This window comes from Desmodus rotundus, chromosome 6, assembly GCF_022682495.2.
Source record: "Desmodus rotundus isolate HL8 chromosome 6, HLdesRot8A.1, whole genome shotgun sequence".
In the NCBI taxonomy this organism is placed as follows: Eukaryota; Metazoa; Chordata; class Mammalia; order Chiroptera; family Phyllostomidae; genus Desmodus; species Desmodus rotundus.
In genome coordinates this window covers 97,260,278-97,275,516 of record NC_071392.1, presented here as the reverse complement: position 1 = coordinate 97,275,516, position 15,239 = coordinate 97,260,278, and the positions used below count along the sequence as shown (strand labels likewise).

At 44.2% G+C, this 15,239-nt stretch overlaps 1 protein-coding gene across 2 annotated transcripts; it reads left to right on the top strand.

Annotated features, from left to right (window-relative positions):
• Window positions 1–472: 472 nt before the first annotated feature.
• SPO11 (SPO11 initiator of meiotic double strand breaks) lies at window positions 473–14,412 on the top strand. 2 transcript variants are annotated; one of them, XM_024559894.2, is made up of 13 exons: window positions 473–603; window positions 2,458–2,571; window positions 3,838–3,926; window positions 4,322–4,388; window positions 4,882–4,990; window positions 5,343–5,426; window positions 6,374–6,410; window positions 6,749–6,858; window positions 10,125–10,224; window positions 10,528–10,565; window positions 11,448–11,524; window positions 13,695–13,806; window positions 14,293–14,412. In XM_024559894.2, exons 1-13 carry the CDS (start codon window positions 473–475, stop codon window positions 14,410–14,412), a joined length of 1,188 nt encoding a protein of 395 aa, XP_024415662.2. The 2 variants fall into 2 exon arrangements, with proteins under 2 accessions (XP_024415662.2, XP_024415663.2); XM_024559895.2 differs by lacking the exon at window positions 2,458–2,571.
• Window positions 14,413–15,239: the final 827 nt, after the last annotated feature.

Genomic DNA, 15,239 nt, shown 5'->3' with positions numbered 1-15,239 from the left:
CCCTGAACTCTGACACCCCTGTCCGGAACCGCAGGCTTTGCTCACAGCCAAGCCTGCTGCCTAGCACTGCATCCCCCACGACCCCGAGGCACTGCAGCTCTTTGTCACAAGGACGAATGTCTGGCATTGCTCTCCCTGCACAGCCAAAAAAACAAAAACAGGAAACCACTTCAGTAAAATCTAGGTCCAACACCCCGTTGGACCCCGTTCCTTGCCAGACCACTCCCTAGGAAGGACCCAACACATTGTCCCTCCCCTGTGCCCACGTCTGCGCGTGCCCTGTGTGCGCATGCGCACTCCACTCTGCTCCACGAGAGGTGCTAAGAGCATGCGGGTCTCTGAAGGTAAGGTGTGCGCATGCGCAAAAGGCCTCAACCAGGAAGCGCGGGGAAAAGCCTGGCCCATAAGCGCGCGCCATTTGGGGCTCAGTTGGATTCCTGCACTCGGAGCTTTTCCATCGCAGTCCATCTGCATGGCCTTTGCGCCCATGGGGCCTGAGCCCTCGTTCTTCCAGGCTTTGGACCAGCACAGGGCCTCCCTGCTGGCCGCCCTGAGGAGAGGTGGCGGGGAGCCCACGGGCGTGGGCACGCACCTGGCCTCCAGGTAACAAGGGATCCGCGGGGTGGGGGTGGGGGGCACGTGCTCAAAAGGTGGAAAGCGGGAAGGGTCCGTGGCCTGGCGGAGGGTTGGGGGTGCTCTCTGGGGAACTGTGCGCTTGCAGCTTCTTGTCTTTCAGTATTAGGGGCTGAAGGCTGCCGCCCAGGGGTAGAGGCCAGCCAGCCCCGAACCCCGAGAAGGCGCCTTCCTGAGCGCCCCTTCCCTTTCCTGCTTTGAATTCTTACTGAACTCCAGAAAGCCTAGTGACAGCCCACCCCCGGTGCCTTCTAGAATGTTCCAGGAGCATCCCCATCGCTGGGCTCGCGGTTGCCTGAGATCCTTTTGGGTCAGGAAGTTCAGGGCATAGTTGAGGGGGGAAAAATTTTTTTTTTTGGATAAAATTTAAACGAGTTTTTGTGACTTTTTTTGGGTGGAGAAAGCGAGAGAAAAATAATGTTGTGAGTTCTCAATAAATGTGTTTCATCAAAATGAACAAGGAAGTCAACACCATTTAAGTGATTTATAATGAAAGTACAGTTTTCTTGTCTTGGAAGTGAAGACAGGGTACATATTTTAGATGGTTTTTTAATAGCAAATTAAAGCTCAGAGCGTGGTGCTGATAAAAATCAATCACAGCGGTTCTGTAGCTACCCAGCTTGGAAATTAACTGCAGAAAATGTGTCCACATTATTGCCAACTTTCACTTAAAATGCTCCAGTGTTTTGCTTCTTTGATCTGCTTTTCTGGTTTATCAGCAAAGTTGTTCAGCCTAAATAAATGACTGTCTTTTATTTTTAAGCCCCAACCAACTATCAGAGAAAAAAAGAAAGACAGAAAAACGCACAAGCAAACAAATTTTTACATAAGGATTTAGTTTGAGGGGGAATTTATGAGGATGAGGGAATGGAGGGAGTGGAAGTCCCCTGTTTACATTTCAGATGTAAATTAATCTGACTGTATCTCAGAGTTGGTCCTGCAACTAATTTTTTTTTTTTTTTGTAACTGGAAAGAATGAACATTAGAGTCAGTTTTTACACGTCAATATTAGAAAATGTTAAATGTTTTAAATTTTATTTTCTGGTAGGTGTGGTTCCAAAGAAAGCGAGTTCCAGTGGAATTTAGAAGAATCTACATGTTAGCCATTTGCTAGGTTTGATGTTGAATTCTAGGCAATATGCTAACAGTCGGTGTTTATAACTGAACAGCATCGTTTTGAAGCTGATGGCTGGTGAAATTAAAAGTCAGCTGACAGGAAACTGGGCTCAGTATTAATAGTTTGCTGTGAAGTGGCACAATAGTTGCCAAGTCTTTCCATGGCAGTGATTAAACCTTTTTTTTCATCACTAAAATTCAAAAGAGCTGATTTGAGGCATGAGATCAATTAGAGTAATTAGCTACAAAAAGCAGTGTTTCTTTTGAAATACGCATACTTTGGCCCTGAAGTTTGGGGAATTAAATTCAAAGCCAATATGACATCATTTTTAATTGAAACAGTAGTACGGAAAGCCAACAAGTTTGTATTTACATAGGTTAATATGAAAGGTAGATTAAAATGTAGTTATAAATTGTATGCTAGTCATTAATCTAAAAGGGAAATACTACTTCAATGGGTAATTGTTTGAAAAGTAAAATTACAAGCAAATGAAATGTCTGCTAAGCAACCACTGTCAGTACCGCTGCGTTAATGCTGCGCCCCGATGGCGGAGTGTAGTGGGAGACAACATCGACCTGGGTTACTGAGGCTTAAAAAACAACCGGCGGCACGGCTGTTCCACTTCAGTGCTGCTCTGGGGGGATGTTGCATGTTGTAAAGGCCTAAGTCAGAATTAAGATAGAATCATGGTGTGTTTATTGTTTCAGTTCTGAGGTTCTTGCATCCATCGAAAATATTATCCAAGGCATAATCACAAGCTTGGCAAGAAACGAAGCACCTGTGTTCACGATAGACAACAGATCGACCTGGGAAAACATAAAGTGGGCATTTTGCATTTTTTATGTCTTTAAATGCAGTATCTCTGCCATTGTACGAATTCACTCAAGTTAGAGTTCTTGTCGGATTTTTTAAATTGCTTTTACCCCGCCAAAAAGGATTTAAGGGATTTTACACTATACATACCATAGGGCTGGTTATATAAACTGGAAGTAGGCGCGAAAGATAAGGCAAAGGGAAAACAATGCCAGGAATAAAGAATAGAGCTCTAGAAGAGGTTGGAATTCAAAATGCATATGATAAAGTCTTGCAGTCCTGCTAAAAATAGGCTCCCAGCTGAGATCTGAGCTTTCCAGCACTCTAAGGGGGGAATTCTCATCCGGGCTGAGAAAGCGAACCACTTGTTCTGGGGGCCTACAACCAATCCTGATATGGAGACGAAAATAAATGTGTCCTGAACACAGAGCACGTTCCAAAGGCTCTTTCTCCGAACAGGTCTTCCCCTGCTAAGTCCTGTGTCCACGAGGGTAGAGTCAGCAAACAGCTTAATCAAAATCCTGGAACTTACGTAGTTTGTTTTTCTGAGATCCTCAGCCTGTAGAATCTTTCCACTAAAATAATGAAGAACACTGCAAAAGTAGATCTCCGTGAAAGTCATAGAAACAGAAGAAGTAATTTTGAGGCTGAGAGTCACTAAGTATTCTTTTATGATCAATATAACGAATATGAAATCTAAGCTTTTGAATCATATTTTGCTTCGTATTTTGCAAGATGGATTGCAACAAGCCTTGAAGCCCCCGACAACTGGCCTGTTTGCCTGGTGCCTTCTGCCCCCTTTAGGACAAGCTCGGTAGTTCACTTTAACAATCTAATAGAAATTTCATTTCACATAACTTGGGAAGTAAATCAGAAATATTTCAGAACTTATTAAGTTGAGTTAAGTTATTGAGTAGATTGTTAAAATTAGCAAAATGCTCATTGTGAAGTATTTGAAAATAGTTTCACATACACGGAATGTCTTCCCAGGAAAGAAACACAGACGCACACAAACACATCATAATCAAAGGTCTGTAACTCACTCATTTTAAACACTTTCTGTAACTGCCTTTATGTGTCGCAACACTAATTAGCCAAGTGTTATCAGGAGTTATCTAAGCTTATAACCTAGGCTGTCCTGAAGCTGTAACGCTTGCATTGCAAAGAAATGCAGATTAAATGATACGCAGAAGAGGACATTTAAGTGCATATTGTTTGGAATTCAGAAATTAATTGTTTTTTACTTTATTCCCTTGCTTTAAACAAAATGACAGATTTGAAGATTCTGTGGGTCTTCAGATGGTATCTCATTGTACCACAAGAAAAATCAAAAGTGATTCACCAAAATCACTTAAAAATTTTGGTAAGTTAATCTTTCTTAGCTTTTGGTAATAAGTGAATTTGGTTACTTTCAGGGTTTTTGTTATTCCTAGTTAAATAATTTTACTTGTTCTTTAATAAACTACTGTAATACTTGAAATAAATTTATAGAATTTTGTATCATCATTAACCATGGAAATAAACTGTAATTCCAAAATAACTTTTCCAGGTACATGATTTGGTGGAAACATATTGTCTCAGTTTTGCTGTTCATTGAGCAATAATTTTATCTGATTCTTCAGGCAATTATATTCTGTGCTTACCACTTCTGTTTTGGAAAGATAAGTTTTGTAATGTTATGGAAAATAACTGGTGGCTGTTACATGTTTTGAATTAGAGAAATGATGAATAACTCATTTACTGCATCTTATTTTCCAGCTCTAATTCTTAAAATACTGTCCATGATTTATAAACTAGTACAGAGCGACACTTATGCAACCAAAAGGTAAATGTATTGTTGTGGTAAATTACTCTTTAAAATGCAATGTGAGCCCTGGCTGGTGTGGCTCAGTAGATTGAGTGTCGGCATATGAACTGAAAGGTCACCAGTTCGAGTCCCAGTCAGGGCACGTGCCTGGGTTGCGGGGCCGGGTCCCCAGTTGGAGGAATGTAAGAGGCAGCTGCTCGATATATCTCTGATACATTGATGTTTCTCCCCCTCTCTTCCTCCCTCCCTCCCCCTCTCTAAGAGTAAATAAATAAAATCTTTAAAAATAAATAAATCAGTAATTTTAAAAATGCAACGCAAGATTTAGTTAGATTAACTTCCATTATACGTTTTGAAAAGTTATGTCCGACTAGACTGTGGGTAATAGATTACTTTCACCCACACGATAGATTAGTGTGTGCTTCATCTAGTTAAAGCTTTTTGCAAGTAAAACTGTAGCACTTGCCATATTCAAAGAGAACATGGCTAATTAAGTGTTGAATTTCTGCAGAGACATATATTACACTGACAGCCAGCTCTTCGGCAGTCAGACCACCGTGGACAATATCATCAATGACATTTCCTGTATGCTGAAAGTGCCGAGGAGGTGTCTGCATATAGTGAGTGGCATTTAACACTAAACATTTCATTTTAAGACCAAATGTTTGTATAGAAATTAGAATAGAATAGTAAATGTGATCTGTGCCTTCTTTTGATATTTTTTGATACTGTCTTTTTCTCACTGTAGATTTAGATACGTATTTTCAATATTTCCCTTGGATGAATGGGACCAAAATAGATGAATTTAACAAATATTTTCCATTTTTAAATACACTTACATATTTTCTCCTTTATTTCTTAAACTACAGTCTAAGCTAAAAAGACATATTTTAGCAGGTGCACACGAGGGATGACTCTGCAGCATAAAATATATTTGTGAAAAAGTTTTAAAATATATCTTTTTTTTTTTAGTTATCTACATCAAAAGGTTTAATCGCTGGCAACTTCAGGTACACGGAGGAAGACGGCACCCAAGTGCACTGCAGCTGCGCCACAGTGAGTGGCCTCGGGGCTCTCACCGCATGGGCTCCCTTTCCGACCCTGTGTTTTAGGAGTGTGTTCTGCTTCCTGCTTGTTACGGAGTTTGGAGCTTAAGGTTTTAAAATAAAACTGAAGGACGAATAGGTGTAGGAATAGGTATAGTTTTAAAATGTGCCACTTGTCAAGTGTCATTGAAATAAATGTACACATTTCTTTTAAAAATGGACTGTTGTTTTCAGGTCGAGAGTGGCTTGGCCATTTTAGCATGGTGGTTTAGGTAATCTTTAGTTTATTTAGGTAAATGTTCTGGTTCTGGCCCTGGCTGGTGTGGCTCAGTGGATTGAGTGCCGGCCTGAGAACCAAATGGTCGCCGGTTCGATTCCCAGTCAGGGCACATACCTGGGCTGCAGGCCAGGGACCCAGTAGGGGGCATGTGAGAGGCAACCACATATTGATGTTTCTCTTCCTCTCTTTCTCCCTCCCTTCCCCTCTCTAAAAATAATTAAATAAATAACAAAATTTCTTAAAAAAAAACAAAAACTTTCTGGTTCTGAAATTACTATGCTTAAAAGTAAACTATTTAGCTCAGCTTTGGTGTAGGAGGCTCATAGTACCAAAGGAGCAGCGTGAACAGGGCCAGCACACCAGTTTGGAAAGGGGGGCACGATGCGGTGCCTGTGAGGTCCTGCCCAAGGACATCGTTCCCTCCCCCGTTTCTGCTTTTTAAGCCACAAAATTATCCTCAGCGTTCCCAAGAAGTTCTCACCTGCTGGGAAGTGGCTTGGGTCTTGTGTGTGTTTTCTTACTGAAGAATAAATATTTCCTGTTGTTTTCATATTGAGGTGTAAATCTCTGATGGCAGGTATTTTTTTTTAATGAAAATATAGGATTTTTGTGATAAATTTTAAAATGTGGTTATACTTTTTATCTAAAATAAAAACTGTTTTGTTTTGTTAACTTAGGCTGTTGCTGTGCCATCTAATATTCAAGGAATCTGGAGTATCCTTTGAAGGGAAAAACTATTTAAACTTGTGGAAGGTTCATTCATTCATTATTGTGATAAATTAAGGCTCTGGTGTGTAACCACCAAGCCACACCCCACAGTGGCCAAGATGCACACACCATGGCCCCTTCTGTAGGATGCTTTTAGGAGCTCGCCATGTGCTCGAGAGACAGATAACTACATGTGTGAATAAATATCTCTTACATGTTTCAGGGTAAAAATGAAAATACTGTATCTGTAGCTGCTTTAGAATTGATCTATAGGGCACCATTATTTAGTATTTAGTATAAAGTGAAATATTCTTGCCTTAAATTTGTCCACCTTAACTTCACAGATTTAATTACAGATGCAAAATTTCTGTTAATTGTAGAAAAAGATGCAACATTTCAGCGACTGCTAGATGACAACTTTTGCAACAAAATGTCCCCGTGCATCATGGTTACGGTATATTACTCACCTTTACTCGGATTCCGAGACTAACGTAGTACTGTGGTGACTCATGAGAGGGTCTATGATGTCATCTCTACAGCTTGGGTAACATTTCTTTTGTCAGTGTGATGCAGCCTTCAGCGTCATAGACAAGAATTTCCAAGGTGTTTATTTAATGTTTTTAATTGATTTTTTGAGGGTAGGGGAGAGAAAGAAAGAGAAAGGGAAACATTGATTTTTTGGTGGGGGGGTTCCACTTATTTATGCCCTCATTGGTTGCTTCTTGGTGTGTGCCATAACTAGGGATCGAACCTGCAACTTTGGTGTATTACGGTGATGTTCTAACAAATTGAGCTACCCTGCCAAGGCTCGAAGTTGTTTATTTAAACAGCCTCAAATCTGACTAAAATCAAGGCCAGGTGGCTCAGTTGGTTGGAGCATCATCCCGTACACCAAAAGGTTGTAGGTTTGACTCCCAGTCAGGGCACATACCCAGTTGCAGGTTTGATCTCCGATCGGGGTGCATACGGGAGGTAATCATTTGATGTTTCTCTCTCACATCCATGTTTTTTGCACTCTTCCCCTTCCTCTCTCTAAAATGAATAAGCGTATTTAAAAAATTTTAAGTCAAGGCAATGGACCTGATCCATAAATATCAGTGATTTCCTAATACCACAGTGAGGGCGCAAGGGCCTCAGGTGTCCCCCTCCCCACCTCCCCACAGGGCTGCTTGTCTCGGCCATAGTACGGTGCGAGCGGGGCTTTGGGCAGGGTTGGAGGGAGAAGCGCCGCCCCTTGTCTTCCTCACGCGGGTTTGTGTGCCAGGTGATTTCATCAAGTCCATCAAAAGGAGCCTGCTTTTTTAAAAAACAGAAGTGTTTAAAGACCAGCAAAGAACACAGAAAAGGACACTGAGATACCACACCAGGCACTGCTGGCGTCGGTTAGCATGGGGGAGTGTGCTCCCTGCCATGGGGTCTGGGAGGAGTTCACCAGGCTGGGGTGGTGGTGATAGGGGCTGGGGTAGGGCAGAAAGCAGTGGGGACAAAGGATGCCTGGGGTGTGGGTGGGTGGAATGACAATAGAATAAGTTCCCCTGCCCTAACCCAGCTGGCTTTCTCCTGCTTTTAAAGACCTTTATAAAAACATAGGTTTAGAAAGGAAAAAAGCTCACTTACTTAAACTTACTGTGGTTGCCTAGACCCACAGTAATTGTAATGACTGTGAGCTGTGTGTTGTGGAGGCCGGGTGTGGGGCAGCTGCAGGGAGTCTCAGAAGGCCTGGCCCTCCCGGGGAGGCAGCCTGGGTCCCAGCAGGCACTCACAGAAGGTCTGGGACTGGGGAGGAAGGGGGTGACGGGAGGGAACTCGTCATTGGTCAGATGGGGAGCCAGGCAGGAGGCTGTCCGTTTAAGGAAGGAAGAGGACTGGCTAAGGAGAAAGACTGAATGAAAGACCTCCCCGAGGCCAATGCAGAAGGACACAGTGACGCAGGAGGTGAGGACGAGTCCAAACGGCCCTGGGGTGACGTGTGGGGCCACATGACCCTGAAAGCTGCAGGACAAGCAGCAGGAAGGGTCAGTTCTTCATGGGAGAGTTGTGAGTGTAGTTTTAGAACAGGGAACAGGGTAGCAGGGAGTCGGGGTGGCACCTAGTTGGAAGTAGAGATGGAAGTTCAGCCTGAGGCCTCAGAAACATCAGAGGTGGTCTTTGAACCCCGAAGTGGTCTCTAGCTGGGCGCACTCTGTGGCTCACGCTTTGGCCCGTCCTCTTGCCCTTTCACATTGTGCTGGGTGGGCTGGAGGCCAGTCCAGCTCATGCCAGGGGAGTGCCGTGGCCTCTGTGCAGCCCTGGGGAGTTGAGTCACATCTGGTCCCACCGCTGGGGAGGTGCGCGGGGAGTGCCGCTCACGGTCACGTCTGGGTTGAGGAGAGCACAGGGTGGTAGTGCACACTCTGAGGGGAGAGTCGCACACAGCCCTTTTCCTCCTGTCTGTCGTCTTGTGTGAGCTGCCTTCCAGGCCTTGCCGTCTAGGTTCCATTGGCAAGTGCTGCCGTCACTCCCGGGACACGCCCACAAGGGGACCATCCTGTAGCTGCCTCTGAGGGGTCAGAACGGGGATCCTGTTCACTGGCTGTCCTTCGGGGCTCTGACTCCTCCACCACAGACACGTGTCAACGTGGCACCTTCCCCGAAGGGAAAGACGGAAGTACACTGCTGTTCACCGAGTGTTCCCGGGGTGCCCAGACTCCGAGCCCTTTACATGATCAGAGTCCACAGTTACTGCCATTTGTCACATAACAACTTGTGAAGTCTCTCACCCACTTTAGGACGTAGGCACTATCATCACCCCATTTTAACATCGGGGCACTGGGGCACGGGAAGGTACTCACCACAAACCCAGGGCTCGGGTGCAGGGAGGCCAGCCCCACGATGCTGTAGTGCTGTAACTCCAAGTGGCAGGCACATTGACCTCGATTTTCAAATAAAGCCACAGCCTAAGGAGGTTAAGGAACTTGCCCAGTGTCACCCCCCAGTGATTGGCAGAGAGGGAGTTCGAACTCAGAGCAGTCCAACAGGAAGCTCATCCTGAACCCCATCTTGCTTCTTCCCCTGCCCTGTTCCTCCGCTGGTCCGCTTTTCTCTGTCAGCACCGCCGTGATGCTCAGTGAGTTGCTTTTCTGCGTAACTGTTTTAATGGCTTCACAATATTATTCCACCATTTAGGTTTATTAAATCCTAAATTTTAGCCAGGTACTCTTCTATGTGCTTTATAGTTAATAAATAATTTAATTCCTGTATAATCTCATAAAGTGTCACACAGCCATAAACCACAGAGGTTTGGGGATTCATTCAGGTCTGTGCTGCTGAGAAGTGGCAGAGCCGAGGTGTCAGCGCAGGCTGTCTGGCCCGACGGCTGGCATGTGTCATGCCACCACTGAGCAATGCTGCCCTCCGTGTCCCTGTTGAGAGATGGCTGTTTATAGTGTTTTTGTCACTTTTAAATGGCACTGCAGTGAACATCCAAGTAGGTCGGGTTTTTATTACCACCGTGACCTCTGAAATATGTCCTTGGGCCGGAAGAACAAGTCAGAGGTGTAAGTGCAGGTGGGATTTTTCACCCCGTCGTATGAATTGTGAGGTTTTTCAGTCAACACCTGTCTCCCACCACCTGAAGTATAAGGTGAGGAGATCCAACTTTTATATTATTACCGATATAAGGATGTTGTTTTATTGATTTTGTTCTGGAAGTAAAATGTGTCATTGCAATCTCGCTTTTAGGGGAAGGGAGTGCCCGACCTGAACACCAGACTTCTGGTCAAGAAGCTGTGGGACACCTTTCACATCCCCACAGTCACTCTTGTGGACGCCGATCCGCACGGTAACTTGTCCCTCATACTCGAAACTGTCACAATGAAATCGTGCTTGTAGTTTTGTGCTTTTCTGCTCTTAGAGCACGGCCATGAATATTTTAAAGGAATATGATTATTAGATTAAAATTAATGACTACAATCACTTGAGGCAACTTATTGCTATTTAGCCATGTTAAACTAAATCGTAAGTTTTCGTTGGTAGCGTCCGCAAAAATGAAGTCCGCAGGTGTTAGACTTAACTTGAGAGTGGAAATGATCTAACCCCAGGTAACATACCAGAAGCCTAATTCTGAAGTTAACTCTTTCAACAGGCATAGAAATAATGTGCATTTATAAGTACGGATCTATGGTAAGTACAGAAAAGTATTTTTCTTTTTCCTCTCTTGAGATACTTTATATTCATTGGGGTTATTTCTGCACGCACTTACCAACCCCTAGTAAGCGGAGGACCCTCAAAAGTACCAGGGGTGCTGCTGTCCTAGTCTAGGGCCAGTCTGTTTCCCTGCTGTGGTCCCAGCTCCCAGAGCGACCAGTGCCACCGCAGATGACAGAGCGGGATTAGCTCTAGGCCAGAGGCTTCTGTATCCTCCACTCTGCTGGCCTGCGGGAGTAACCTTGGGCCTGCAGGGAACAGTGCAGTCTGGTCACACTGCACCGTTATGTGTGGCCCAGACCCCTGCCTCAGCCGATCCCTTTCCTCCCGCCATGAACACCCGTTTCTGCACTAGGAGCTGCAACTACTGTGCCCCCGTGGTTTTCAAAGCGGGGTCCTGGACCGCAGCACCCGCGTCCCCTGGGCACTCACTAGCCATGCAGATCTCAGGCCCTGTCCAGACCTACTGCATAGGAATGTCTAGGGGTGGCCCCCCGGTGGTTCTGATGCATGGTCAAGTTTGGGAGCCACTGGTGTGCCCCTGGAGCGTCCCTGCCGTATATGTTTAGAGCAGGTGGAAAGGATGATGGAGACGACAATCAGTAATAAATACAGGCCAGAGGGGTTCCTTCGTAGTTTCATAGCCTGTCAGTCCAGAAATGCTCCAGAGCGGTTTGGAAACCTTCACTGGAAGTCCGGCTTCGTGGAGCGCTCGGTGATTCTCTTACTTCCGTGGGCTCTGGGGGCACGAAGTCTTTAGTATTCATTCTTAGTAAGTGAAAGATTTGGCTGCAAAACCAAGTGTGCCACTTCTCTGCCATTTAGCCTCACCTAATACATCTTTGCTCTCTCTTGTAGTCGATGTCCTTTGAAGCCCATAATCTCACAGTTCCAGCTGTTAGATGGCTTGGTCTCCTCCCTTCGGACATTAAAAGGTTAGGCGGGGTAGTAGAACTGGGATATTCAAAATAATGGCCCATTGTAATACGTCCCAGTAAGCCTCAAAAGTCACCACAGGGGAAAGCTCTTACTGCTTTTGATGCGCGCTGCTCCCTGTGATTCAGGGTCACGTGGTTAGGCGGTATGGTCAGCCGTGCTTCTGCTTCAGCTCCTGCTGGTTCGGCTCCTGGTGTCTTAAGTGGACTTGGTGAATTGAACTCCAGGTAGCCAGAAAACATTTTTTGTCTTGCCTTTACTGTTTAAGTATTTTGAAATTTATTACACTTAGGAAGTATAAGACACTGATGCTACTTAAATGGTATTCATTGAAACATTATTTGATATATGAATCAATTTTATTTTATATTTAAATTTTTAATTTAAAAAAATCTCATTTTAAGGTTACACAAACTTGAGAACCTAAAGTTTGGCGAGTTTAATGTATACATTCATTACAGAAAAAATTAAATAACAAGGTAAAAGTTACCTTCAAATGAACAGCTTTACCTTTGTATATTATTTTCTGTGCATAATCACAGCTTTTCACAAAATGGGCTCATTTTCTAACATTATTTTGTAATGTCCTTTTCTCACACAGCTCAATGAGGTCACTTTTCCATATCAGTGAATACATTTCTCTTCTACAGCCTTGTTTCCATGTCTCACATTACCAAATTCAGATTCTGGGTGTGCCCATGTTTGTTCAGCTGGTTGCTCAAAGTCAGACGTCAGGGTGGCTTCCAAATCTCTGCTCTGAGGGACAGCACTGTGCTGCACCCTCCTATAACTGAATCTTCGCCAGCAGCTCTAATTAGTCCTGCAGGCTGACTTCCCAGAGTAGCCGGGTCAAAGGGCATGCGTGGTCTCGAGTTTGGACTGCCCTCCGGATAGGTTAATTATTCTGCTTTCCCTGGAGAGTAAGAGCCCACCCGTCCCTCAGCATAGGACGTCACTGTTACTCATCTCCGCTAGTGCGACATTTAAAAATACCTTACTATCGCTTTAATCGGCCAGTGAGAACGAACCTAAACGTGCTGGTTGGATTCCTCCAAGCAGGGAGCGAACTCTGGTGACGACGGGTGCTTGTTTCCTAAGTGTGGAATATGACAGGTTTGGGGTGATCACCAGTCCTTACAAAACGAGGACACAGGAACAGACATTTAATTTTTGATGTTTGAGTACGTACACTCCGGCGAATCAAAGCTTTGGTCAGTTTAGCGCTGTGTGTCATGGTCAAGGTCCCTTGGGGGCGCCTGCGTGAATCACTCTAACTCAGATGCAGGACAATTGATCAGACCATGATTAAGGTGGAAGGCTTGGAAAAGCTCTGGTTGCAACTCACAAATTCCATTAGTTCTCTCAAAAGCCACTCTAAATAAATGGACAGCCAAATTAAAAAAAAAAAAGTGGGTTAGCTACAGAAACATGGCTTCCAGGGAAATCCTCTAGGTCCCCTTTCAATCAAATTGTCACCCTATCCAGGAGCTGCCACTGGCAAGTGGTTATAGTTATGGGGACACTGAAGAAGACTTTGAAACTGGAGCTGTCCTGGGAAATCCAGCATTTGTGACTTCAAACATAGTCCACGCCCTAAGTCCTGGACCTTTCGTGTTCCATTTTTTAAACACATACCAAGATAAAATTCCGTTTTACTTTTTTAAAATTTAACACTGGATAGGTGTGTGTATGTGTGTGCGTTCATATACAAGTAAGCGAAAAGTGACAACTCACCTCCATGGCCCAGAACATTCTCACTGAACTCGACGACGTGAGTACTCCGTGAAACCTAAATCCCACACGCATCTCGCCGCATCACTCGGTCACGCAGCAAGTGAGGTGTTGGACCGCAGCGCTTCGATACCACGGAGCCCTGGAGCTGCCTCAGGGTGCACACGCGTGCAGTTCGTGCTGTCGGCGTTGGGGGCATACCCAGCGTCTGGCTTCCTGTTGCGGTCCTGTGAGGTGACATGAAGAGTGGCAACTCTGAACAATTCTGGGCTTGTGCAGATCCCCCAATTCTGGGCTTAAAGGGTGGATCTGCACTAGCTTTCTTAGCTGTGGTTTCCGAGTTTCTTGGAACAGTACAATAGGTACAAGTGAGATGTGTGCGACCTTCAAGTTACAGGACACTTCGTTTTTTACTAGTTTTCCATCTGCTTTTTCTAGGTTAAACATTCCTAAAGATAGTTTAATTCCTTTGACAAAACGGGACCAGATGAAACTTGACAGCATCCTGAAGAGACCTTATGTTACTTGCCAGCCGTGTTGGAGAAAAGAAGTATGTTTCTTCTTCAAATTCACGTGTCATATGTTTTATTGTCTGACTTCAGTAGCACCTTTTCACACAATATTTTGGAAATATCCTCCCTGAAATTTTATGTAACCAGCAACTAAGGTGAGTGTCGTTTGGTAGTGCACGGTCACTGAAACCTCGAATCCTGATGGCTGAGAGGCGAGCTCCCCGGGTGGGGCCTGTCTGTTCTCGGCCTCATCGTAGTGATAGACCCACTGTCAGGGCCGTGCCACAGTTCACCGGGGGAAGACAGATTTGTGAAGACCCCAGAATATTCCTGGTTATCGAAGGCATCTCCCCTGGGTAGTCCCCTGATCGTTTTAGCTGTTGCAGCTCCAGAACCTCCCAGCTGACCCTGAAGACTGCTGCCCGTGGTTTTGGAGGATAAAACAAGTCTAGATTCATATGTTTGTTGAGCTGACAGAACTGTATCAAGGCCTTTGGTGGACTGTATTTTACTTCTATTGACAGATGGAAATAATGGCAGACTCTAAAATGAAGGCAGAAATTCAAGCTTTGACCTTCCTATCATCAGATTATCTCTCCAGAGTATACTTACCTAACAAATTAAAGTTTGGAGGGTGGATATAAGACTGTATCCGGATATACCTTGTGATTTCAAGAGGATTCTCAGTGTTTTTCCCAGTAGTAGGCACTGTCATTAAATATATTCTTAATTTCACAGAGGTAAAATAATTTTGCATAAATTATATTTTTGTCAAAACAAATACTGTACTCTAATTTCCCTTATAAGGCTTTATTTACCCTTCTTTGTAGAGAGTGATCTCTATCCTGTTCTAAATTATAAAAGAATGTGTTATTTTGACTTTTAACTTTTATTTGAAAAAAAAGTTTATCATCAAAGTCTACAAAAATGTTTTGCTTTCTACAATACGACCAATGTTAAAGCATGAAGTGTCCTATTAGCAATGAGAATAATCACCTGGATTTGGGAGGTTGCGGGTGCAGTGTGTGCCCAGCGGCCTCTCAGTTCCCTTCCCTTTGCCTTCACCGGGTCCAGGTCATGCCCGCCTCGCTCACTTGGGGGTCAGCGCAGTTTGGTATGGATAAGTGTGTGGGTGTGTGTCGGCTTCCGTGCTTGTTCTTTTGTTTTCGAGTGTACTTTTTATTAATAATATATTTATTTGAAACTTTTCTCAAGGGTTGTATCAGTTGTTACCCAAATTCAAGTCAGCTGAATTCCGCTCTAGTTTAGGTTTCTAGAACAAAGGACTTCTCCAGTGTTGAGATTCACAGAAGCCTCACATTTTATTAAGGCCGTTTTGTAACAGTTAAGATGTGATCTTTCATCCTTGTAAACATATCTTAATTTTTCCAGATGAGTTTCATGATTTTATTCTGTACTTACAATAAACTATTAACTGCCCTGAAAAGTTTCTTGTAATTGTGAGCAAGAA

Coding starts and splice junctions, on each gene's coding strand:
- SPO11 (XM_024559894.2), top strand. CDS start 473: ATGGCCTTTGCGCCCATGGGGCCTGAGCCCTCGTTCTTCCAGGCTTTG. Junction 2,572..3,837: donor TCGACCTGGGAAAACATAAA/GTGGGCATTTTG, acceptor ACAAAATGACAG/ATTTGAAGATTCTGTGGGTC. Junction 10,225..10,527: donor TGTGGACGCCGATCCGCACG/GTAACTTGTCCC, acceptor CTCTTTCAACAG/GCATAGAAATAATGTGCATT.